General features: G+C 46.1%; 1 protein-coding gene across 1 annotated transcript; it reads right to left on the bottom strand.

Moving 5' to 3' along the window:
- Positions 1 to 23,781, bottom strand: UPK3BL2 (uroplakin 3B like 2). The gene is given in 9 exon segments (XM_012549925.3): positions 1 to 3,266; positions 3,876 to 3,999; positions 4,279 to 4,355; positions 6,287 to 6,500; positions 7,533 to 7,682; positions 10,870 to 10,938; positions 10,941 to 10,995; positions 22,704 to 22,844; positions 23,728 to 23,781. Coding segments are annotated over 9 exon segments (993 nt in total). The 3' UTR covers positions 1 to 3,157.
- Positions 23,782 to 25,040: the final 1,259 nt, after the last annotated feature.

Below are 25,040 nucleotides of genomic sequence, written 5' to 3'. Positions count from 1 at the left end.
GCGAGGAGGGAAAGGAAGCACCACACGAGGCTGGCCAGGAGCCTCTGGGGTCGCCCTTTATTCCCCTGGCTCAGCACGGCGGATGTGTCTCTGGCTCTGGGTCTTCCAGCTGAAAAGAGACGGCGGCTCCTGTCTTCTTGGGAAAATGAACAAGGATTGTGCAAGGGCCGAGCCGGGCCTTCTGTGGGACGGACAAAGGCGTCCTTCGGCCTCCCAGAGGCGGGGGGGCCGACTCGATACCCCCCTCCCCGGGGCTCACTTGGCCCACTTTCTATCCAGAGTCTAGTCTGGGGTAAGCCAGCTGCCCCAAGTCCCAAGCCTTCTCCCTGGGGGTGTCAGGAGTCATGGCACGGTCACTTTAGAGCTGGAAGGACCTTAAATCATCAAGTCCAACTTCTGCGTTTTCTAAATGAAGAACCTGAAGCTCAGAGAGGCAAATGGCCTGCACTGAGTGATCCCACAGTGCGTAATATCGGCGGTAAGATTTGAACCCAGATCCTTTTGCGACCAGAGCTGATACTCCTCCTGCTGCTCTGCAGGGTCCTACTGGCTCACTTTTCGTGGGTCTATGTCCCGTTTTCCCTGTGGATTCTAAGCCTCTCAAGGAGGGCAAGGTCCGTGTCTCCCGCTCCATCCCCCAGCACTAAGGATTGGACACATGGCAGGAGGTCAATCCTCTGGCCAAGGGGACCCCCTCAGCCTCCCCCGGGTCCATTTATTCTCCTGGACGCTCTCCATTCCTAGGATCCCGTGGACCTCAGGGGTTTTCCAGTCCAGCTCTCCCCCTACCTTATCCTACCCAGGAGGAGCTGAACGGAGAGTCTCCGTCACCAGCCCAGGGTCACATGTGTCTGAGGTGCCAGTAGAGCGCACGAGCACCGGCCATAGAGTCAAGAAGAGCAGTTTGAAGGGTCCCTCTGGGCCCTTCCCAGCGACGTGACCCTGGCCAGTGACTTCCCCTCTGTCCCTCCAGTTTCCTCATTTGTAAATAAGTGGATCAGACTCTGTGCTTGCCTCAGTCCGGCTTGGTTTAATAAACTACATGTGAGACCCCGACTCCGGCTCCGGAGGCGTCCAGAGCTAAACAATGACACGGTGAACCTCAAGGGCGTATATTTACTCAAAGGGATGGGGCAAGTACATAAGTGGGTACAAGGACAAAGGGATGGGCCACGAGGGAGGAGTCGCTTTAAGCTGGCAATGGAGGGGAGCAGAGAGGGTCCCATGGAGGTGATGGCACCTGAGCTGGACTTGGAAAACCAAAGTCAAGTGGGGTGATAGGTCACAAAGGTCACAAGGACAACAAGCTCTGAAGCCAGGTCCTTGGAGCTCAGAAACGGGCTCTTTCCCCATATCCTGAGGGTGGAGGGTCAGACTCCCAGTCCTTGTCCATCAGGGAACACTTGGGCCAGTCCTTGTTTGCCCCTTCGGGAATGCTGGGAGAGCCCTGCCCCATGACCTCCGCTGCCCTGTGATCGGAGCCTTCCGCTTTTCCTGGGTGTGAGCTCCCTGAGACCGCAGAATCACCGGGATTTCAGCCCCCCAAATCCCAGCTCCTCCCAGAATCCCAGATCTTCTCTCTCATCCTTGGTAGCTTCTGCCTCCAAGGTACAGGAGCCTCCCTCTCCATCTCCACCTCCGGGGCCACCCATTCCACTGCTGGACAGCTCCCATTGATGGGGAAGAAGTCTTTCCTGACCTCCAGGATTAAATGAAGTTGTAAAAATGCCCACCCATCCATCCTTCTGGAGCCAGCCAGAAGCAGTTCCAGTTCTAGGTGGGCCCCTGCCAAGCACTCAAAGTTCCTCGCCCCCTGTCCCTAGCCTTCTCCTCTTGGGCACAGCCCCCCAGCTTCCTCCAACCAGTTCTTGGGTGATCTGGTTTGAAGTAACAAGGCCACAGCAGTTCTTTGGGAGGGAAGGGAATTTCTGGGAATGACACAAGGTCTGGATAGCATCCTGTGTTGTCAGCCAGGGCTGGGCCTCCTCCTCCTCTTCCTCCTCCTCTTTTCCCTCCCACTCCCTCCTCTTCCTTCCCAGATTCAGATCACTGGAGATCCTCAGGCAGGTTCATAGAAATCGGTTCTCAGGGAGCCATTTGCCATAGCATTTCTGGGGCCATCGGAAGCAAATGCGTTTGCTTTGGCCAATGACAGAACCGCAGGGATTTGGAACTTCCCTGAAGACAGAGGGGCAGAGGGCGGTGCAGCAGAGAAGGGGGCTAGGGCATACCCAGGCTGGAAGCCCCTGCCCTGCCCAGCTGGCTGATCTTGCTAAAGGGGGTTGATCAAGAAATCCTACTTTGGCTAGGAAACTTTCTGATTAGTCCGGCTCTCAGAGACTCCTGGGGGGGGAGTCCCTGCAGAAACAGCCCCCCAAGCTAGCGACCCCCGCTCGGCCGTCGCAGTGGCCAAGGGTCCCCAGCCTGACAGGGGTCAGTTCTCGCTGGCTGCTGTTGGATTTGGTTAGAAGAGAAGGGGCTGAGGCTGGGGGTGCCCATTCATCCCAAGCAGGTGAGAGGAGCAAATCCCTGCGGGGGGAGGAGGAGGGGTGAATGTGTGTTGTTGAATGGATCTGGAGCCCAGAGGAAGGCAGGGCCCAAGGCATCATGGCCACAGATGAGAGAGCCAGGATTGGGGAGGGAGGAGGGTCAGAGGAGCTGAGTTATAATACCAGCTCTATAGTTGGAACCTTGGCACTACTCTAAACCTCAGTCTCCCCACATGTAAAATGAGATGTTTGGACTAGAGGGCCTTGAAAAATCCTTTGTGCTTATGATTCTGTGTCTTAGTGACCTGGAACAAGGTCCCTCTCTGGGCCTCAGTTTCCCTGCCTGTAAAATGAGATGACCTTTGAGTTCCCTTCTAGGGAGGCGTCCCAAGACTGGAAGGGACCTCAGAGCCCATGTCCTTCCTTAGAATGAAGAGGGTTCAGGGAGGCAGAACTAAGGATTCCCTCTGGGCTCACCAGGCCCCATCCCCATGAGAATTCCTGACTCTCCACAGGGAAGGGGACGGAGGGGTCCTGGGGCACAGGGGTTCCCACGGACTGGAAGCTGTTCCAGGGTCAGAAAAGCCAGAGGGTGACAAAGACAGGGGCAGAGCGGGGGAAGGGAACAAGGCGTCCTGGAGTGAGGGAGCTGCCCTCCTGGAGAATCCTCAGCTTCTCCCGGTGTCCGAGGAGCTATAGGCATGGTGCGTGTTGTATTTTTTGACTTGAACGGCCTCCTGTGGGCCGGAGATCTCCTTGGTTCCACAAACGTCAAAGCTGTGAGAAACAGAGACAGAGACAGACAGAGAGAGAGACAGACAGAGATAAAGACAGAGAAAGACCAAGAAAGACAGACAGAAAGAGAGATAGAGGCAGGAAAAGATGAAGATACAGATAGAGAAGGATGGAGACAGAGAGAGACAAAGAGATGGAAAAAGACAGAAAAAGAGACAAAGAGAGAGAAACAAAGAGAGATAGAGACAGAAAAAGATGGATTCAGAGACAGAGAGAGACAGGTACACAGACACAGACACATATACAAGCAGAGACACAGACACAGACACAGACACAGATACACAGTGAGAGACACAGAAAGAGACAGAGAAAGATGGAGACAGACAGACAGACACAGACAGGAGACAGGGTTAGCTGCCTGGGCCACTCCCCAGCCCCGTTTCATAGGAACCCAGACCCTTGGGTGGTTGGCCCTTCTAAGACTAAGAAAAGGAGATTTCCTTGGTTATGATAAGGCTGAAGGGCTGCGGCCATTAGACTCGGACTTGGGACCAGGTGTGCCAGGAGGGAGCACTCTCTCAGGAGCTCTCACCCTTTGCTGCCCTGCTCCTTTCCCGGGGAACTTTGAGGGCAGCCCAGCCCAGAACTCACCAAGTGTAGACAAGCAGGGCCATGAGAGCAAGAAACAGGAGAGCAAGCAGTATGGCCAGGATCACTATGATGATGATGGTACCCGAACTCTTGCCTGGGGCGCGGGACTCAGAGAGCTCCACCGCTGAGACACAGGAGGGGACGAGGGCAGGACCGGCCAAAAGCAAGGAATCAAAGAGAATGATGGGGATGGGGTCTGAGGGGACCGCCATCTCTTTCATCTTCAAGTCTCTCAGGCCGCTTTCCATCCCTATTGCCCCCGAAGCCATCGGATTGTCCCTTCCCATACACGCCCTTTTCATTCTGCCTCCCCACCCCACCCCCTGCCACCCAGGGTCTCCCCTTCTACTCTAGTCCCCGGTTTGGAGCATTAGCCGAGGATACCTCTGGGTAGAATACTTACGTTTTGCCAGGGTGATGTCCTCAGACCACTTCGTTTCTGTCACTGGGCCCTTGTTATTCATCACCAAGAACTTCACCCTGAATGGGGAGCACAGAGTGTCTCACAACAATCAGACACGAGCCCCCCTGGGCTCCAGTCTACACCTGTCAGAGCTAATGTCTCTTCTGAGCCGGCCCCTCCATCTTTCTAGGTGTGTGTCTCTGGGGCCAACATGGACCGGGCAGGGAGAAGGATCGGTCAGTCAGGATCAGCAGCCCCGTCTCTTCCACCCCCAGGTCCTCATCCCTGCCCTCAGACAAAAGGGAATCCCAACATCCACTGGGGCAGGACTCCCTATTTAGCCAGCCCCTGACTGTGAGCCAAGTGCAAGCCCCTCGTGGGGACGCATTTCCTGTCAGGGGTTAGTGTGGACCTAAGATCCCGGGAGAGAACCTCATGTGCCAGAGCAGAGACTCTGCTGCATCCTCCAGAAGCCTGTGCCCAGGAGCCACAGTGTGGGCAGGGTTCCCTGGAGCGAACCATTTTTTGAAGCCCTTGGGTAGGAAGGAGCTTTGATTGGAGTACAGAGATATGGATGGGAAAATGACACGAAACCAACTTCTGGGGACAAGAATGGGACAACCCCTGAGGCTGAGGGAAAATGTGGGAGCCCGGTGGAGGGAGCAGGGAAGGGGCAGAGAAGGGAAGCAATTGCCCAGAATTATAACTGATCGTATTTATGGACTTTTAAGCTAAAAAAGAATAAGAAAGATACTGTCTTTTGGTCATCCATTTTCCTGGGGTTGGAGAGGCAGCTATCCATCAGGGACATTTTACAGAGCTTGCTCTGAGTGACTGACCCATCCTCCCAGGAGACCGAGGGCTAAGGCTAATTAATGTTCACTGAGAGACACATCTTGGGGCCGTGTATGGGAGATGAGAGATGGCGGCCATTTGGGAATGAGTGCCAGGAGTATCAAGCGCTGATTGAATTCTCTCTTATTCTATTTCCTTAATGACTTTGCATTTAATTTGTAGTCATCTGATTTGTTTAGTAGGATACATGGGCAAGGATTCATTCATCAGTAGCTTTGAATTGGTAACTACCCCAACAGAACCTGGACCCTGAGGTACATCATCTTTAGATACATTTATCCTCACCATTTAAATCTCCTTTCATCATAGGAGAGCTTTTCTGAAAGCAAACTTTGCATTCTGGGAAGCCCATGTAGGCAAGAGTCAAGAGCACAATACCCTTTGATCCATATCCAATACCCTTTGATGCTTTGATATATATGTATATAATTATATAGGGCACTGGGTCTGTATCCCAAAGAGATTATAACAAAGGGAAAAAGACCCCCATGGGCCAAAATGCTTGTGGCAGCCCTTTTTGTGGCAAGGAACTGGAAATGGAAGCCCATCAGGTAGGGAATGAGTGAATAAGTGATGGCCTATGAATATTATGGAATATTATTATTCTGTAAGAAATGATCAGCAGGATGCTTTCAGAAAAACCTGGGGAGGGGAGAGATAAGGGAGAGGGAGAAAAAAACTGGAACTCACACTCTTAGAAAAATGAATGTTGAAAACTGTTTTTACGCATATTTGGAAAAATAATATACTATCAAAGTTTTTAAAAAGCCAGTAGCTCAGGAGTCAGAGCCTCATTAAGGCTTCTGTGCCAGCTTCCAGAGGATGCCATTCAGACATTCTGCCCAGTGAATGAGGCTCATGATTATATGGTATTAACAAGCCTGTGCTGACACGGGGCACTCACCCTCCATTAGTCTGTAATGTGGGATGGTTAGAATGCATCTGTCCTCTCCTCTGGGACCCCACTTCTGGTGTGGGAGAGAGGGCTCCCGCAAAAAAGAGACTGAGGGAGACCAGATACTGTAACATGGAGACTTTCTCCATTTAATCCCCGAAAGCAGAATTGGAAGGAATCGAGGGCAGAGATTTAGACATCAGACCAATGTGGATCCCTTGGGAGAAGCAAAAGGGAGCGGGTCTCTTTTGGACTCACCTGTAAGGACCGGGCCCCGGCAGAGGCTTGTTGCACTCACTCACGGTGCAGTTGGTCTCATTGCCCACCCGGAGGATGTGGAGCTCCCGGGCGTTCATCTCACGGGAGTAGAGCGCCCGGTGGGCCCGAATAGTCATGTAGTATTTTTTCTCCAGGAACGTGGAAGCATGGGGGATGTCTTTGGGTAGCCGAGGGGCTACAAAGTTCTGGGTAGCTGTGGGGTTGGAGAAGGCAGCGGAGGTTTTCAGAACAATTAACTACACAAAGACCAGGTTGAGCCACATGGGAATCAGTCTAGACTCTAGAATCCATCCTGTTCTGCTACCCTGGGAGTCCCCATTAACCCTGGAGAGGCTCAGCCTAGGAAGAACCCACCCTGGAAGTTGCTGCCCCACTGGGGCACTTTACAAATACACAGAGCAAGAGATCAACTACGTGTCAGGTGTGGATTTCAACTTTGGCTCTCTCTGGGTACCCAGAATAGTCCTCCGCACACAGTAGGTGCTTCACAGAATGGCTCCTCCCCTCCTCCCCACCTCTGTAATTTTCCACACCAAAGTGCCCCTTCCCCGGCCACCTCCCCCCCATGTTCGTGTCTCCCTCATTAGAATGGAAGTTCCTCAGGGGCAGAGAATTGTTCGTGCTTGTTTCTGTAGCCCCCGCTTAGGGCAGCGCCCCGCACATGCTGAGTTCTTTAACGAATGAGTTTTCCTTCGTTCATAATGAGCAGGATATGGGGACTGAAGACCAAAATGGCTGTTTTTCATCTCTGTCAAGCTGGGGCTCTGGATAGTGTCACTGGTTTTTATCTGTGATTTCAGCAGAATAAGGAGCTCCCTGGGGGGACACCCCCCCCTGCCGAAGAAGATCACAATTTTTCTTTCTTATAACAATTTATAGTCTTAGAATTATCCAGTTTCTCAAGTGAATTTGCTGAAGTCACACAGCCACATAGCTTCTCCTGACTCCTAGGTCATGTACTACCATGCTCTCCTCCAGGCTACACCTGGATCTCTGGATTTGTACACAGCAGGTGCTTTGTAAGTGCATGTTGAATTTAATTTGGTTTGGATCAGAAAATCTGAGAAAAGGGATTTGGGTTTGATGGGGTGGGAAGGGAAAATAGAACCAAGGAACTTAGGACATCATCACCAAACTGACCCCTGGCAAATCTCCCATTTCACAGAGGGGAACACTGAGGTCTTTCTATTCCCCTTTGCCCCCAGATGGTGATATTAGCTCCTACCATTGCTGAAGGCAACCACGAGCCATATGTCATCAGTGTCACTGATGGTGGAGCTGTTGAACTGGCCAATGGGCTGATCCAGGGTAAATGTAGAGCTGGTGATCAGTCCTTCCAAAGGCTTCCTGCTGAGGACTGGGGTGTAATCAATCTCTGGCGGATGACGACAAGGAAAGCATGAATGGGGTCAGCCAAACAGTAACAGGGAAAGGTCTACTTTTCCTAACCCTTCTGATCTGATGAGGAGACACATTCCCAGTTAAAAATGAGAAGGGACCCAGAGTCTTGCACTCTGACACATATTGGTTATGTCCCCATGAATAGGTCACTGAATGTTTCCATGTCCTAAGTAACTTTCTAAAACTTTGGGAGTTCCATCAGGCACCGAGGAAGCCACAGGAGACCCATCTAATCAACACAAGTCTTGCTTGGAAAAGCAAAAGCTGGGGGCAGCTGGGTGGGGCAGTGGACAGACCCCAGCCCTGAAGTCAGGAGGACCTGAGTGCAAATCTGGACTCAGATACTTAACATTTCCTATCTGTGTGACCCTGGGCAAGTTACTTAACCCCAATTGTCTCAGCAAAAAGAAAGAAAGAAAAGAAAGGAAGGAAGGAAGGAAGGAAGGAAGGAAGGAAGGAAGGAAGGAAGGAAGGAAGGAAGGAAGGAAGGGAGGGAGGGAGAGAGGGAGGGAGGAAGGGAGGAAGGGAGAGAAGGAGGGAGAGAGGAAGGAAGGAAGGAAGGAAAGAAAGAAAAAAAGAAAGAAGGAAAAGAGAAGAGAAAAAAAGACAAGAAAAAGTCTCAAGCACTAGACTGCCTGAAAAGAAAGAAAGAAAGAAAGAAAGAAAGGGAAGAGAAGAGAAGAGAAAAGAAAAGACAAGAAAAGGGCTGAGAATATGTAGCTGCTCTACAATGGGGTAGGCCATGAAGGGAGACACACCCTCTCAGTTAGGGTCAACAGGTATGGCCAACACCCTTTATGCCCAACTGGTCAAGAACAATCTCTGCCAGCTTATGTTTAGTCCCCACCCTCCAGAGCCCAACTCTTCATTACCAGACGGCTGCCTCCTACCCCAAGGCTATGCCTTCTGGCTGCAAGGGAGGAACTGAGAATGCTACACTGGCCTGGTGGGATATGGGGGAAGCTGCACTGAGCTCAGGACCATGGCCTAGAGTATAAGCTGGGGTCAAGAGAGCTGGATTCTACTTCTAGCTCTGATACCAAGGGATGCAGTGATCTTGGGCAAGTTATTTTATTTCTCTTGGCCTTGATTTCCCCGTCTGTAAAATGGGAGAAGCAAAAATAAATGAATTTGATCATTTCAAGGTCTCCTTTCAGTTTGAAAATTCTTTGCTTCTACGAGAACTGTGTCTGGTCTGTTTGACTGGAGAAGACAGGAAGGGTGGGAAGAGGGAACAGATATAGCGGTCCCTTTGGACCCTCCATTTAACAATTTTAGGTGGTGGCTTGAATAGGATTCTAGAGAGTCCTTTTGATTGGTCTCAATTTCCCAATGGGGATGACTAGAGCGTCCGTGCCCTTCATTTCTCCCTTCCTTTTTTGTACCCTCTCCCACACCCAACCACTGATGCCATAGCGTAGAGCATTGTCTCCTAAGATTCTCTGCTTTATTTATTTCTCTTAGAGTCAAGCCAGCCTTAGGAAATCAGGGGAAAATAGCTAGTGCTCATTTAACAGGTGGGGAAACTGAGGCTTGGAATGATTCCCATGGATGTAACAAAGAGTCTGCCATGTCACTGCAGAGGAAAGATCCATTTATGCATTCAGACCCACTGAAGACTTTAGCACAAGTAAGACTCTAACAATGCAGCTCCTAACATGGGATCCTGAGCTTCTTGAGGGATGGGCTAGAAAGAAAGGAAGGAAGGAAGGAAGGAAGGAAGGAAGGAAGGAAGGAAGGAAGGAAGAAAGAAAGAAAGAAAGAAAGAAAAAGAAAGAAAGAAAGAAAGAAAGAAAGAAAGAAAGAGAAAGAAAGAAAGAAAGAAAGAAAGGAAGAAAGAAAGAAAGAAAGAAAGAAAGAAAGAAAGAAAGAAAGAAAGAAAGAAAGAAAGAAAGAAAGAAGAAAGAAAGAAAGAAAGAAAGAAAGAAAGAAAGAAAGAGAGGGAGGGAGGGAGGGAGGAAGAAAGGAAGAAAGAAAGAAAGAAAGAAAGAAAGAAAGAAAGAAAGAAAGAAAGAAAGAAAGAAAGAAAGAAAGAACGTGATCCTAACCTGACTTAGGGTTAAGGGGCAATGGCTGGTTGCTGAGTCTTATGGGAGGGGTTCCCCCAAGTCTCCCTCTCAAAGAGGATTCCTCTTGTGTTTGGGGATTTTTAGATCATTAGAACTATCACCAGCAATCTTCCACCAAGGCAGAGCAGTGTTAACTTAAATAATGATCAATTTTCTCAACTGTAAAACTTTAGTGTGGCTTAGATTAATGGTGCCCCAAAGGCGGAAGGATTCCCAGTTTAGAGTAAGAGGACCTGGCTTTGATTCTCAATGGCCAATTGTCCCTGTAAGATCTGTGCCTCAATTCTTCATCTGTAAAACAAGGGGATCAGGTCAGATGGCACCTAAGGTCTCTTCCACCTCTGAAACTATAATCTTAAGTCACTGAGATAGATGCCTTTGGGACTCAGTTTCTCTCTCTGTAAAATGAGATTAGTCTAGCGAACCTCTACATCTTTATAAAATCCAAACCCTAGGATCCTGTTTTTAAAAAACCCAAGTTTTAGATAGAGAGAAAGGCAGTATAGATTATCAGACAGGGATATTAGAGTGGCTGTCTCTGCTTAACTGTTTTTCTTCCTTACTAGGGAGGGTTCGATTCCAGACTAAAGGGGGAGATATTTCCAGGAAAGACTCTGATATAGAAGCAAAAAGCCTGAATTAAATTTTACAGTTAAAAAAAAAAAAGCCAATGCCTCTGGGATTAAGTCCAGCACGCCTTGGAATAGTGAAACGGCACATGAGAGGGGAAAGAACAGTTAAAGACAAAGCCGGGGACCAGCTGCAGAGCCCTTGTTGTCTTGCTACCAGCTCACCTGCTCAGGGGCCTATCTGGACACTTGGGTCAGTAGCAGGTGTTGGGGGAAAGGGTGAGTTAGTCTCTGCAATACCCAAGAACTGACTCTGGCCCACGCTCTCCAGACCGGGACCTCCTGAACCTGCTGGGAAGGTATTGGGAGCTGTATCCTAGTAGGAATTATCTAGCAATTGAGATGGTTTTTCTCAGACCCTCAGAGTTGCCCAGAAAATCCAGGTCGGTTAACCCTTTTCTCCTCCAACACCCCCCCATTCTATGCCCCTCATCCACCATCCCTCTACTCCTGGCAAACTCACCCTGGGTGGCTTCCGTTGGGATGCTGGTCACTAGGAGCCATAGCAGCTGTGAGAGCCATCCCTGGGGGACCCCCATGGTCCAGAGGGAAGAAACGTTGCAAAGTCCCTTCTGTCAAATGTCCGTAGCTCTTTGAGGGGACAGTGTCTAAGTCAGGACCCGTCTGGAAGGGAGATGGGTTCTGGAGGAAGAGTCTGTGGTCTACCCAGAAGGTCCTCCTCCCACTGCCTCCTCCCCCTCCCACCAAACGCACACACCCTGGGTCTGGAGAAGATGACTCCAAACAAACTGGTGTGACGGGTTTTTAGGGAGAAACTAAACTTTTGAGACTTTGGAGGTGCCGGGGAGTGCGGCGAGCTGTGATCAGTGAACTGAGAAGCGGATTGAAGCTTTGAACAGGCAGGGCCCTTTGTTCATCCGATCATTTGTTCAGTCAAAAAAGTCCATTAAGTATCTTCTCTGACAGCACTGGACAGAGGCCTGGGGTTGGGCCGGACCCTCGTCAAACTCTTCCATTCCTAGGGAGTGATTTTAATGGGGAGACCCTCCCCCAAGTAAGGCTGGCATGGGAGGGGACCTCTTAGAGGCTTTTGCTTCTCTTCTACCAGGGGCACTTGTAGTGCAATCACCTCCTGGGGAGGGAGAGCTTACCTGAGATGGGCTTCCTTTTGCTTAGAGAGCTTATCTTAATTAGGAGTGTGTGTGTGTGTGTGTGTGTGTGTGTACACTTATATATGTCTATCTATATATGTGTATATATACGCACACATATATATTTCAAATATATTTATGTGTGTGCAATAGATGGATGGATGGATGGATGGATAAATGAAATAGTAGAGTGGTTTGCCCATTTCCTCTCCAGCTCATTTTACAGATAAGGAAACTAAGGCAAATAGAGTTAAGTGACTTGTCCAGGATCACACATATAGTAAGTATCTGAGGCCAGATTTGAACTCATTCTTCCACACCCTAGGCACCCTAGGTCTATATCCACTGCTCTGCCTAGATGGCCCTGTCTCTGATGATAAGTTCTTTTATTTATGGATAGTTGTGGTTGCTTAGGAGTAAGATATTACAAAGCCTTCTTTACTTTGGGGACTTCCAAATGGAGCCAATATCTGCTCTTTCAGTATCCCTTGCAGCCCCATTTTAGAGATGAGGAAATTGAGAGTTAGTGATTTGCCCAGGATCACCCAACTGGGAAACCTTTGAAGCAGCATTTGAACCCTTCTTCTTTTCTTTAAATCTCTGAGTGCTAGAGAGGCTGTCCACAGTAGGTCAGATCTAGAGATAGAAGGGTTATCTTGGGCTACTCAGTCCAACCTCTTCATTTTACAGATGAGGAAACTGAGGCTCAGGAAGGGTCAATGACTTTCCCAGAATCCCTCTGACTCCAGAGCCAGAATATACTCTTTAACCCCCTCCTACTGCTCCCTCCCTAAGGAAAAATGTCTCAAGGGTCCCCTCCTCTTCCTCCGGGCTGGGGAGAAGTTCTTTCAATATTTTGGAGCCCAACCCTGTGCTTTGTGTCTGGGGTAGGGCTGTGTATGTATACCCTTATTCACCCCTGGAGTCTTCCCTCTCCTCCCTCCGCTCCCCTAGCAAGTGCACTAATTACTGTTAGATGAATAATTGATGAAGACAAAAGGGAGAGTGGAATAAGGAAGAGGAGGAGAGGTCGGGAGTTGGGGGGCCTCCTATGTTTAGTCATACTCTCACATTCTCCCTTCTCTGAAATAATCCTGCCCAGACAAGTGTTTCCCAGGCTGCCTCCCACCCTTTTCCTCAGGTATCCAATGTCTTGGGTTATTTGATTGTTTCCTTGGTGGATGTACATATTTTTGGCCCAGCTACAAGAAAGGGCAGTGACAGGGGCTGAAAAAAATTTAATGTAATCTTATTTACATTATTCTAAGAGCCCTAGGAAGGCAAGTGTTCCTCCCTGTTCTGCTCTGATAAGTGGATCCCAGATACAGAGCTGGAAGAGACTCAAAGACCTTTAGTTCAACTCTCACAGTTTACAGATTAGGAAACTGAGGCAAGAGAGATAAATGATTTATCCAAACACACACAGCTAATAAAGCAAGATTTGAATTCAGGTCTCCTATTTTGGAATCCCATCCATTCTGCCATATTGCCTATGAAGTATTTACCTCTATCTGGAAGAATATGGATAATATGGAAGTCAACCAGAACCATGCATGAGAGGATCAGATAGGGTCACTTGTTGCTGTTCAATTGTTTTTGAGTCATATCCAACAATTTTGGAGACTTCATTTAGGGATTTCTTGGAGTGATTATAAACAGACTGAAAGGCACTTTTGTGTTTTGTTTTGTTTTCAGAAAGTGGGGAGAGAAAAGAAAGGAAAAGAAGAGAAATGTAGAGAAGAGAAGAGCGATGTAGAGAAGTGTAGAGAAGAGTAGAAAAGAAAAGAGAAGTTTAGAGAAGTACAGAGAAGAAGAGAAGAGAAGAGAAGAGAAGAGAAGAGAAGAGAAGAGAAGAGAAGAAGAGAAGAGAAGAGAAGAGAAGAGAGAAGAGGAGGGGAGAGGAGGGGAGAGGAGAGGAAAGAGGAGAGGAGAGGAGAGGAGAGGAGAGGAGAGGAGAGAGGAGAGGAGAGGAGAGGAAGAAGAAGAGAGGAGAGGAGAGGAGAGGAGAGAGAGAGGAGAGGAGAGGAGAGAGAGAGGAGAGGAGAGGAGAGAGGAGAGGAGAGGAGAGAGGAGAGGAGCGGAGAGGAGAGAGGAGAGGAGAGGAGAGGAGAGGAGAGGAGAGGAGAGGAGAGGAAGAGGAGAGGAGAGGAGAGGAGAGAGGAGAGGAGAGGAGAGGAGAGGAGAGGAGAGGAGAGGAGAGGAGAGGGAAGAGGAGAGGAGAACCCAGGTCTTCCTCTCTTTATGGATTGGACCAATATTTGTAAAAAATAATATAAATGTTTATTCCCCCCCTTTTTCTCCTTCTCTCTATTAAATACTTGCTATATTTCAGGCACTATGATAAGCAATACTGGGAATACGGGGGGGAAAAAAAAGCAGAAGATATTCCCTTAAGGAGCTTCCAATCTAATGAGGTGGGGTGGGGATAAAATAGAATAGAGTAACTTAGACAAGACCTCCCTGCCGTTCTATGTTAACATTCTATGAAATTTTGAGGCAAGCTGACTAGTTCCTGAATCTATCTTCCTTCCCCTCTCCCCTTCTGGCAGCCTAGAGGGGCCTTCACTATCCATCTTGACCTATGTCTTGCCACTGGACTGAATGACTCCAAGAAAAAATGAGGCTGATGACTTTGCGCAGTCCAGCCTCCCTTAAATCCTATTCAATTGCAAGTCTCCTGATGTCATTGGTCCTTTTTGAGAACGGAGGAGCAACAACAATCCAGCCTCCTTCAGCTGCTGGGTATTTTGTTTTCTTTCTTCTGATCAGAAGATATAGAGCTGGAGGCCATATGGTCATAGGCTCAAAGAGTTCGACCTCAGAGGACATTTTGTCCAACCCCTTCATTCTACAGACAAGTAAAATAAGGTACAGGGACTTTGGCCAAGGTGACACAAGGAGTGACCATCAGAAGCAAGATTAGAACTCAGTTCCTGAGTGGTCTTTCCACTGTCCCATTCTGACTCCCTTTCATTTTAGATGGATAGCACCAAGGAGAGTCCTTCCTCTTTCTTCAGTAGACTTAGGTGCATACTAGGGAAAATTTGGCTGTTATAGATCCATCCATCAATAAGTATTTCTTAAACTCCTATTATGCTCCAAGCACCTTTCCAAGCACTGGGGATATAAGGACAACAATAAAACAATACCTATTCTCAAGGAATTTATATTCTTTTGGGGAAGAAAATAATGGACTCATATCAATTTACAAAAATAAATAAATAAATACAAGGTAATTTTTAAGGTGGGGGGCACTAACAGCTGAGAGGAAATCAGGGAAGATCTCATGTGGTTGGTGATGGCACAACCAACTTTGAGGAATTCCAAGGAGAAGTGAGGGAGTACGTCCCAGGTACAGTAATACATGACACTTTTTCCTTCATTCATTGATCATTCAGGAGGTGAGGTTTGAGGAATTTCATGAGTGAATAAAATCTTCCAGAATGTGGGGCAATCACTTCTGATAAAGAATGTGAAGGAGAGAAAGAGCTCAAAAATGACTCAAGAGTTAAAAAAATGAGAGGCTCTGGCTACATGAGCTCTAGGGTTTTGACTTAATTACTCCATCATACTGTGATTCTAAAGTTCTTACCTCTTAATAAGACTAACAGTGATCCTCTGATCACCCCTAGTCCAGAACAATCATTTTCTTCTCCATCCTTATGTCCTCTCCTTTTCCATTAATGGGTTTCTCTGCTCTGGACTTGTGCCTTTGTGACTAGGTTCAGTCTAGGTTTGACTCATGCTTAGAGTCTCTGAATTTAATGTCCAGTATGAATCAGATATGGGACAGCTTTATTTTTCCTCTCCACTGAAGAAATACTTGATACATACAAGAGCCACAAGTATGTGTCCACAGGAAATAACAAACAGTAGCATTAACATAACTACTATTACAGCCTGCTGAAAAGTTGATACTTAAAACATTGAGACACGAGCCAGTTTGCAGGAGCATTCTGCATTTCACCTCTGCTCTGTACTGCCCAAACAATTGCCTTCAGGTTCATGTCTTCTGGAAAATCAGAGCACAGATTGTGATTCTCCCCCTCTTGGTGACATTCTGTCTAACGAAGCTCATCAGCACTGAGCCAGCATGAATGCCAGAAGCAGGTGCAGCAACTTTGTCCATGTTCTCTCGGGTACAGCTCCAGTTACTCAGGCGTAGAGGGACAGCCTGGGAGATTGCTTACCTCTGTGGGCTAGGATTTCTGCGGAGGACTCAGATTTAAATGTCAGAGTGCCTGGCGTATAGTACTTGCTTAATTAATGCTTGTTCATTGATGGACTGACTGGTTCTCCATATTTGTAACATTCCCTCTCTTCTGGAATCTCTCTTCTGCTCTCCTTTTCCTGATGGAGGATGGGATTAAAGTTGGTCTCCCATGGTTGGAATAACCAAAATATAATCAGGAAAAATACAGACTTGTTTGTCCAGTTGCAGAATACAAGGAGGGTGGGGAGGGATTTTCTTTGAAGTTCAGAGTTTTACAGGGGGAATAATTGACTGTTTTTTAATTTTAATTTTTTTTCCTGAGGCAATTGGGATTAAGTGACTTACCCAGGGTCACACAGCTAGGAAGTGTTAAGTGTCTGCTGACAGTTTTGAATCCAGGTCCTCTTGACTTCAGGGCTAGTACTCTATCCACTGTGCCACCTAGCTGCCCCTAATTGACTGTGTTTTTAAACAGGAGACTGGAAAATATGGAGTTTAGAATTCTAGAACCAGAGCTAGAATGACAATCCTATTACCTCATTTGACAGAGGAGGAAAATGATACTCAGAGATGGAAGTGACCTGACCAAAGTCACACAGCCAAGAAGGGGAGCATTAGAACTACCCCTCCCCACCATCTCCCCATGCCCATAGTTACAATGTGGTCCCCTCTAGTTCTTTGTATTTCTCCCTTGGCATTTATTACCAACTGCTCTCAGTTGTAGCTATTTGTGTGTCTGTCTTATCTTTCCCACTTGTTCCCATGAGAGGTTATAAAGGAGCTTTAGAAGGGTTTAGATAAATATGGGGCTGAGGGACCAATGAGAGGTTAGGAAGAGGAATTCCCAGCTTCTGGGAACATCCCCAACTTTCTCAAGGCAACCTTATTCATTTGTGTTTGCCAACTGACTTTCAGCAGGAGAGACCCTAGGGCAGGCTGGCAAATGTGTAATGTCTCATCTTCCTGGGTAGGAAGAGGCTCTAGCCAGGGACGATGACCATTGTCCCTTTTCCAAAGCATTATTTTATTTTACACATTATTTGGTTTTTCAAAACTCCTCAGACCAAAAGTTTTCCTGCCTCTTATTGCTCTGTAAGAACTTTCTTCTCTATTAGAATGTAAATTCATTAAGGATTAGGACTGTCTCAGTTTTGTATTTATAGCCCCAGAACCTAAGACAGAATTGAACACATAATAGGTGCTTAATAACACTTTTTCCTTCATTCATTGATCATTCAGGAGGTGAGGTTTGAGGAATTTCATGAGTGAATAAAATCTTCCAGAATGTGGGGCAATCATTACTGATATGGAATGTGAAGGAGAGAAAGAGCTCAAAAGTGACTCGATAGCTGAAAAAATGAGAGGCTCGGGCTATATGATCTCTAGGGTTCTGACTTAATTACTCCATCATACTGTGATTCTAAAGTTCTTACCTGTTAATAAGACTAGCAATGATCCTTTGATCACCCCTAGTCCAGAACAATCATTTTCTTCTACATCCTTGCATGACACTCACTGGCACCTCTTGGGCACATTTATTTGCTATCTTTCAGCATCTCATATTTACCCTCAAGGCTATGACACCATGAAGAAGACACCACTTTGGGTATAAACTTTGTGAAGCCATTTGGGTAGGGAGTAAGCCATGGCCATGCTCATACAAGCTTCAGAAAAGGATGATGGAAAAAACGAAGTGATGGGTATTTTGGGAAGGAGCTTAAAACAATGGCCACTGCAGTTTCAATGATCTTGTGATGAAGAGAGCCATCTACACCCAGAGAGAGGACAGTGGGAACTGAGGGTGGATCACAACTTAACGTTTTCACTCTTTTTTGTTGTTGTTCGCTTACATTTTGTTTTCTTACTCAGTTTCTTTCTTTTTTGGTCTGATTTTTCTTGTGCAGCAAGAGAATTATATAAATATGTTTATATGTTGGATTTAACATATATTTTAACATGTATAATATATACTGGATTGCTTGCCATCTAGGGAAGGGGGTGGGGGAAAGGAGGGGAAAATTTGGAACATAAGGCAAGGGTCAATATTGAAAAATTATCCGTTTATAATATAAGTTTTGAAAATAAAAAGCTTTAATTAAAAAAAGATTAAAAAAAAAAAAGATGGACATTGGGAATGATTTGCCCTCTGACCACTTGGAAAAAACAGAGAACCATAGACTATTTATGCTCTGTAAAAAGAAATCCCTACTTCTCATACTTCTGGGTGTGAAACAAATAGGGACAAAACAAAATAAATGCTTCAGAAGTTAAGTCAAGAACAGAAAAGTAGAAGAAGATGATCCAGGAGGTTGATATCTAATTTGGTCTGTTCCAGCACCATCTTCCCTTGAGGCTTTCCTGAGTTGTCTCCATTGGCTGGACACACTCTTCAGGAGATTTTGCCATTAGTGGAGAAATAGCAAGGAGGAAACCTTGGAAACTTTTCCTAATTAAGTGAGGAATAGGTCAAATCTCTGATTAATTAAATTTACACTAAACTTTAAGAATAACAAAATAAGCATTGCCACCAACAAAGAGGAAGAGGTAGGGGTCAAGAGGCCAACAGCTCTCTGAGAGCCAGAGCTTGTTCCCCCAGGACACTCTCTGGTGTTGGATGGTGTGTATAATAACTAAACATGATTGTATCAATCATTTGGCTCTTACTCCTGAATAGGATCAGAGCACAATAACACACCTTTTTGTTCTGTTGTTGTTTAGTTGTGTTGAACTCTTTGTGACTCCAATTAAGGTTTTCTTGGCAAAGTGGAAGTTTTCCATTTCCTTCTCCAGTACATTTTACAGATGAGGAACCTGAGGCAACCTTACTGCCCATAATCACACTAGCATGATTTTTTTTTCCTCTAGCTCTAGGACAGGGGTCCGCCCATGTTAGAAACTTAAGTAAATTAAGGATGGAATTGAATGACTTTCTAACAATTAGAGCCAAGCAGAAGCAGAAAATGGACTACCTCAGGGGACAGTGTTTCCCCTTTCTGGGGGATGGTCTTTAAGAAGAACTTAAAAAAAATACTATTGATCCATAAGAAATGCTGAAGAGATAGTTTAGGAAAAGTACAGGAAGACTTAAATGAACTGATGCAGCGCAAACAAGCGATCCAGGAGAACAATTTATACAATAACAACATTGTAAAGATGGTAAGAATTCTGATCCTGTAACAATTCCAGAAGATCCACAATAAAGTTACAGACCACCTGATAGAGAGGGGATGGACTCGGGTGCTGGTTAAGACTTCTACTTTTTGGACATGGTCAATGCAGGGATATGTTCTGCTTGCCTCTGCAGGGATATGCATTACATATTCATTACAAAGGTTTTGTTTTTATTCTGTATCTGTGTCTGTGTCTATGTCTCTGTCTTTGTCTCTGTCTCTGTCTCTGTGTCTATCTGCCTCTGTTTCTATCTCTGTCTCTGTGTTTCCATCTCTGTCTCTTTGCCTCTCTGTATTATTAAGGTGGTGAGGTGGGGAAAAGAGAAAACAGATTTTTAAAAATTTAATAAAATAAAATAGTGGAGGGGGAGAGAGAGAAGAGGCTAGATGACTACCTTTTAGTATGTTGTAGAGAAGATATTGGGGGCAGCTGGGTAGTGCAGCTGGGATAGAGCACCAGCCCTGAAGTCAGGAGGATCTGAGTTCAAATGTGATCTCAGACACTTAACTATTCCTAACTGTGTGACACTGGGCAAGTCACTCAACCTCAACTGCCTCGGGGGAAAAAAAGAGAGAAGATATTGTTCAGGTCCAATTTGAGCAAAATGGTCACAGATTCTCTGAGAGTCTATCATTCTACTTGCTCAATCTTCTAGGAGTAGACAATTTCTTCTCGAAATCCCCCTATTGAATAATCTTCCAAATTTTAGCCTTATAGAAACTGCAAAAACAAGAGGGAGAGGTGATATTTTTGCCTGTTTTTTCTTGGTATTGTAGAATTTAGAATCAGAGGCCAGCTAGTTTAATACCCTCACTTCAAAGAGAAGGAAACATGAGATTTAATGGCTTGCCCAAGGTCACAAAGTTGGAATTCAAAATCATTTCCCGATTCAGATGACTGAACGGAAAAAGTGAATTCATTGAATAGAAAATGCTCAGATATAGATTTCTCCAAAACTTCCAATATTTGAAAAGGTTCACTGGGTGGGTATGACTCTTGATGAGGTTGATGATAAATAGCTAACATTTATATGATGCTTTAAGGTGACAAAGTGCTTTATTTCTGTTATATCACTTAATCCCCAGAACAACGCTGGTGCTATTTGTTTTTGTTGAGTCATTTCACTTGTGTCCTCTCTGCCTTTCCAAATACTGATGTCATCCAAAGCTGGACATTTTTCAACACCCTGGAGGATTCCATCGGATTAATTCCCCAGAGTTTGCTTAGCCACTCCCCTATTGTTGGGCACTAGGGCATCGCATTGCCATTGAGAGTCAATACAGTGTAGCCAAAAATATATGGAACCCAACTAAGATATCTGGGGTCAAGCAGCTCTGTTGCATATTGCCCCTGTGACTGAAGATGGCTCGCTTCACTTAGGTCTTGAGTTTTTTTATCTGTGAAATAAATATAAAACCTGGGGAACAGAATTGATTGAGTAAATTATCTGATCATCCGATTCTACTTAAAATAAGTGACAAATTGCTAGTTCTAATACAACACTGAGTGTATACATTAGCATCGTTCACCTCCTGTGAACAAGGTTTGGACATTTCCATTGAAGCAATTGAGAGAGCAAGCAGGAAAGTCTTTGCTTGATTTAGAAGCTTTTGAAAACCATTGGAAACCGCTCTCCCCAAAGTTGCCAGCCACTTCTTAATCAGCAACCCTTTTTCCATCCTGATTTTTCTTGACCTCTCGGCAGCCTTCATTACTACCAAGATTATCCTCGTCTTGAAGTTCTCTTCTCTAGGTTTTCTTGACAAGTGCCCACCTTCTGCTCCATCCTCACAAGGAGTCAGACAGAATGGATCTGGGTGAATAAGTCCCATTTGATTTTTGTTTACATATATTGATGTTCTTTTCTCTCCTTTTTCCTCCTAGTTACTTCCTGATTAGTCCCTCCCCAACCCCTGGCAGAACCCTTCCTAGCACAAATGAATTCAGTCAGGCAAAACGAATGAACACATGACCTACATCTTTCAAAGTGTCTGACTCATCCCCTACTTCTCTTCCACATCTCCTCCAAGAGGGACGAGGCGTTCTTCCCCTCTGAAGTCACAGTTGGTCATTGTCTTAATCAGAGTTGTGATGTCTTTAAATGTCATCTTCCTTGTCACTATTTGGGTTAACTGTGATCAATAAGAACAGCGAGTATTTATGTAGCATTTCAAGATTAGTAAAGCACTTTACTAAGATGATCTCATCTGATCTTCACAAAAACTGTGGGCAGGGGGTGCTCTTATTATCCCCCTTTTTACAGATGAAGGAACTGAGATACAGGCAGATGAAAGAACTTATCCAGAATCAGAAAGCTAGAAAGTGTCTGAGGCTGGTTTTGAACTCAGGATTTCCTGGCTCCAAATCCCGAGCTTTACCCATCAGGCCATTTTAGGGGACTCGTTCTGGTTTTGCTTTGATCTGTATCAATTCACACAGATCTTCCCAGGTCTCTCTGAATTTTTTTCTGTCCATTATTTTTTAGGGTACAGTAATATTCCATTATATCCACAGGCCATTTGTTCAGCCAAAGATGGGAATGTATTTTCTTTCCAATTCTTTGCTACTTGCAAAAAATGCCATTGTAAATATATTTATATGTGTGTAAATGTATTATAGATGTAGACATCTGTGTGTGTGTATGTATGTATGAATTTTAAATATCTTTAATATTTAATAATTTAATTTAATTTAATAATCTTAAATATCTTTTCCTCTGTCTTTAACTTCCCTGGCTTATATGACTATTAGATCATTGAATTGAAAATTTATTGCCTTTTAGTGACTTTTTCATATAACCCCAAATTGTTTTCCAGAATAGTCGAACCAATTTCACAGTTCCACCACCATACACTAGAGTCCCTGTCTTTCCCCAGCTCCTCCGCCATTAATGAATTTTATATATCTGTCTCTTGGCCAGTCTGATGGTGTGAGTTGCTTTAATTTGCATTTCTATTAGACAGGCAGATTTGGAGCATTCTTTTATATTGCTGTCAATCACTTGCCCTCCCCTTAATTAGGGGATATTAGAGGAGAAAGGAGGAGGAAGAAGAGAAGGAGGAGGAAGAGGAGCGGAAGAGGAAGAAGAGGAGAAAGAAGAGGAGGAGGAGGAGGAGGAGGAAGAGGAGGAGGAGGAGGAGGAGGAGGAGGAGAAAAAGAAGAGGAGGAAGAAGAAAAAGATGAACAAGAAGAGGAGGAGGAAAGGGTAATGAAGTGAAGAAGAAAGAGGAAAAAAGGGAGGAGAAGAAAAATGATAGTGGTAAACTGTATAGTCACTCAAATGGACAGGGGGAATGCTCCCCAGGGCAGATGTATGACTAGGGTGAAGTGTCTGGAACTTTGTCCTAACCACTGACATCAGGGTGGAGCACCCAGAGAGTATCTAATTACAACTGTGATGAGCCATCTCCTCCCTCTTTTAGGGTGCCACCGGTACCACGCCCGGCTATACCTTACTCCAGGAGCCATCTCATGCCTGTTCAATGTCAGGGTGTAATATGCTCAAGATCAAGGGCAAGTAATGCTGGGTGGAGAGGTAGAGAAATGAACAGAGCAGAAAAGTGAGTAGTGAGTGGCCAGGTGTCTATCCCCAAAAGCAGGAGGCGCAGCTGATTCAGGTGTGTGAGGTGGATGGGGTTTGAGAGATCACAGGATCTAAACAATTCCTTATTCTGAAACTGAGACCGAGGGAAGAAAAATAACTTTGTGGTCAAAGCAAATTAGTGAAGAAAAAATGGTACAAAACCTAGGTTTCCTGCCTCCCAGAGCAAGGGTATTTCTACTACAGAGTACAAATCAAACCTCAGAGTTTGAAGGCAAGTCCGAGCTCATCCATGTGAACTCGATGAGGAATCTGCCTTTATCCCCTGGTCCTCCATGACGGGCCATCTCCTCAGGTAGCCCAATGACTTTGGGACTGCTTTGGGCCAGGAGGCAGTTCATCTGAGGCTCAAAGGACAGTGTGCCCCAAATATAGGAGCTCGAAAAGCAGAATAAGATCTGAAAACCACTAGTGATTTGGTCTGGGGAGAACATGAGGCGATCTCGTGAAAGAAGTCTTGAAAGATAGGCTGATGTAGTGGAGACTTTGTACTAAGTGTTGATGATCCAAAGGAAGCCCAGAACAGTCCCTGTCCACAAGGAGCTCGTATTCTAATGGGGACAGAACACAGGAGCAACAAGATACATACGTGGTACATGCAGAATTGATGGAAGGCAGCCCTGGAAGAAAAGATACCAGCAGCTAAGGGGATTGGGAAGGGCCCCTTGAAGAAGGGGGTAACTCGAATCTTGAGGGAATCTAAAATCTAAGAGGCAGAGGTAAAGGGGAGAGATGTCTTTGAATGTCCTCTCTTATCCCTCTGAACAAAATTTTACCCTACAGGCAATGAGGAACCACTAAAATGGGGTAAAAAAAAGCTAAGTAGAATTCCTTAGATAGTTTATTTTGGCAGTAGTATGAAGGATAGGCTGATGGGAGGCAGGACGGTCCAGTGGAAAGAGCCTATGCTCAAGGGCAGATGACATGGATTTAAATTCCATCTCTGACAATCATTAAAACCGGGACTCAGTTTCTTCAATTGTAAATGATGAATTAGACTCAGTGGTTTCAAAAATTCCTCTAGGAAGAGGGAAATTGAGGCAGAGAGACCCATTAGGTCAGTAATCCATGTGAGAATCAAGAATCTGAGCACTGGATCTCAGAGGCCACACAGGAAAGGCACACTGAGCACCTCCAGCCTCCACAGGGGGAGACCTTCCCATAGCCAATTTACCTTTGGACAGTCCTCATTGTCAGGAAGCCTCAAATTGCCTCTTTGCTCACCCATTGCTCCTGGCTCTGAACAAAAAGTCTAGTTTTCTGCTGCTTGAAGCTCATGTCCCCCTGAGAGAGTAATGAGACCCCGGATCTTGGCAGTAGCTGTGTGAGACCCGGTGACAAGAGCTACTTGTGAAATCTGAGTCCTGGATTTACATCTAGGCCCTATTCCTTTCTACCTATAGAACCATAGGAAAGCCCTGACTCTTCTCTGAGACTCAGTTTCCTCATCTGTTAAATGGAGGAGTTTCAGAGAAGACCTAGTGTTTGTTTATATGAGACACATGGTTCCTTCCAACAACCCTGTGAGGTAAAGTTATTATTTCCTATTTATTCCCTAGGGTTATTATTTTATTGTTTTTCCTGCTTTATAGAGTGGAAACGGGGTCCAGAATGCTTAATTAACACAACTAATAAGTATTTGAGGCAAGATTTTAATTCAGCTCTTCCTGACTCCCAATCCAGCGCCCTGTTCACTCTAACATCCCTTCCATCTGTCCATCTGGGAGTGGAAATGGGAAGTGTCCAGAGGGGTCCCATCAATAGGGCGTAGCTGACGGGATTAGAGAGGGAAGGTGAAGGAGAGAACTCTGGGTCTGGAGCTAGGATGGGAGGATGACGGCACCCACTACAAATAGAGGCAGTAAGTAGGTGGGGGGGTGACCTCAGTGTGGGACATTAAAGTTTTGGTCGGGCACCGAGGTGCTGCTGATTCACTTCCGAGGAGGGCCCAGGGTGGAGACTGGGGGATGCAGAGGAAAGAGGAGGACCCCACTTTGGATCCTGGGTGGAGGCAGCAGAAATGAGCATTCTCCAAAGCATTTCCTCCTGGGAGCCAAGTCAACAGCTGCAGTATCCTGGGAGCCCATAAGGGAAGGCTAGCCAGGGCTTCCGATGGGAGGGGGCAAATAAAATAAGCAGGAGTCCGAGGATGGGCTGAGGCCTTGTGGGGGGGGCACACATGACTCACCGGGGGGGGAGCTCAATGCCCTCAGGCATCTGTGTCATCTGACACAAACCAGGTTGGCTCAGGGGCACTGAGGCTGGGGGTGGTGGGATAGGGGAAAGAAAGAACTGATCCCAAGGAGCCTCGATAGGAATATCGTCAGCCTCAGAGTCTCCTGGGCATGAGCTTCACCAGAAAGACTCCCTTTCCCATCTCCTGGCTCTAGCTGATAAGCGCAGAGATCCCCTCCCCTGCTCTTCTTTCTTCAACTGGGAGAAAGCTAACTAGGACAGGGCAGCGAGGAGGCTGGGATTTGGGGAACAGCAGCAACTGTTACTTCTTCATCCAGACCAAAAAAATTGGTTATTGATAT

This window comes from Sarcophilus harrisii, chromosome 4 (assembly GCF_902635505.1).
Source record: "Sarcophilus harrisii chromosome 4, mSarHar1.11, whole genome shotgun sequence".
NCBI classification, from domain to species: Eukaryota; Metazoa; Chordata; class Mammalia; order Dasyuromorphia; family Dasyuridae; genus Sarcophilus; species Sarcophilus harrisii.
The sequence above is the reverse complement of the archived record's forward strand: the minus strand, read 5'-3'. Positions and strand labels throughout refer to the sequence as shown.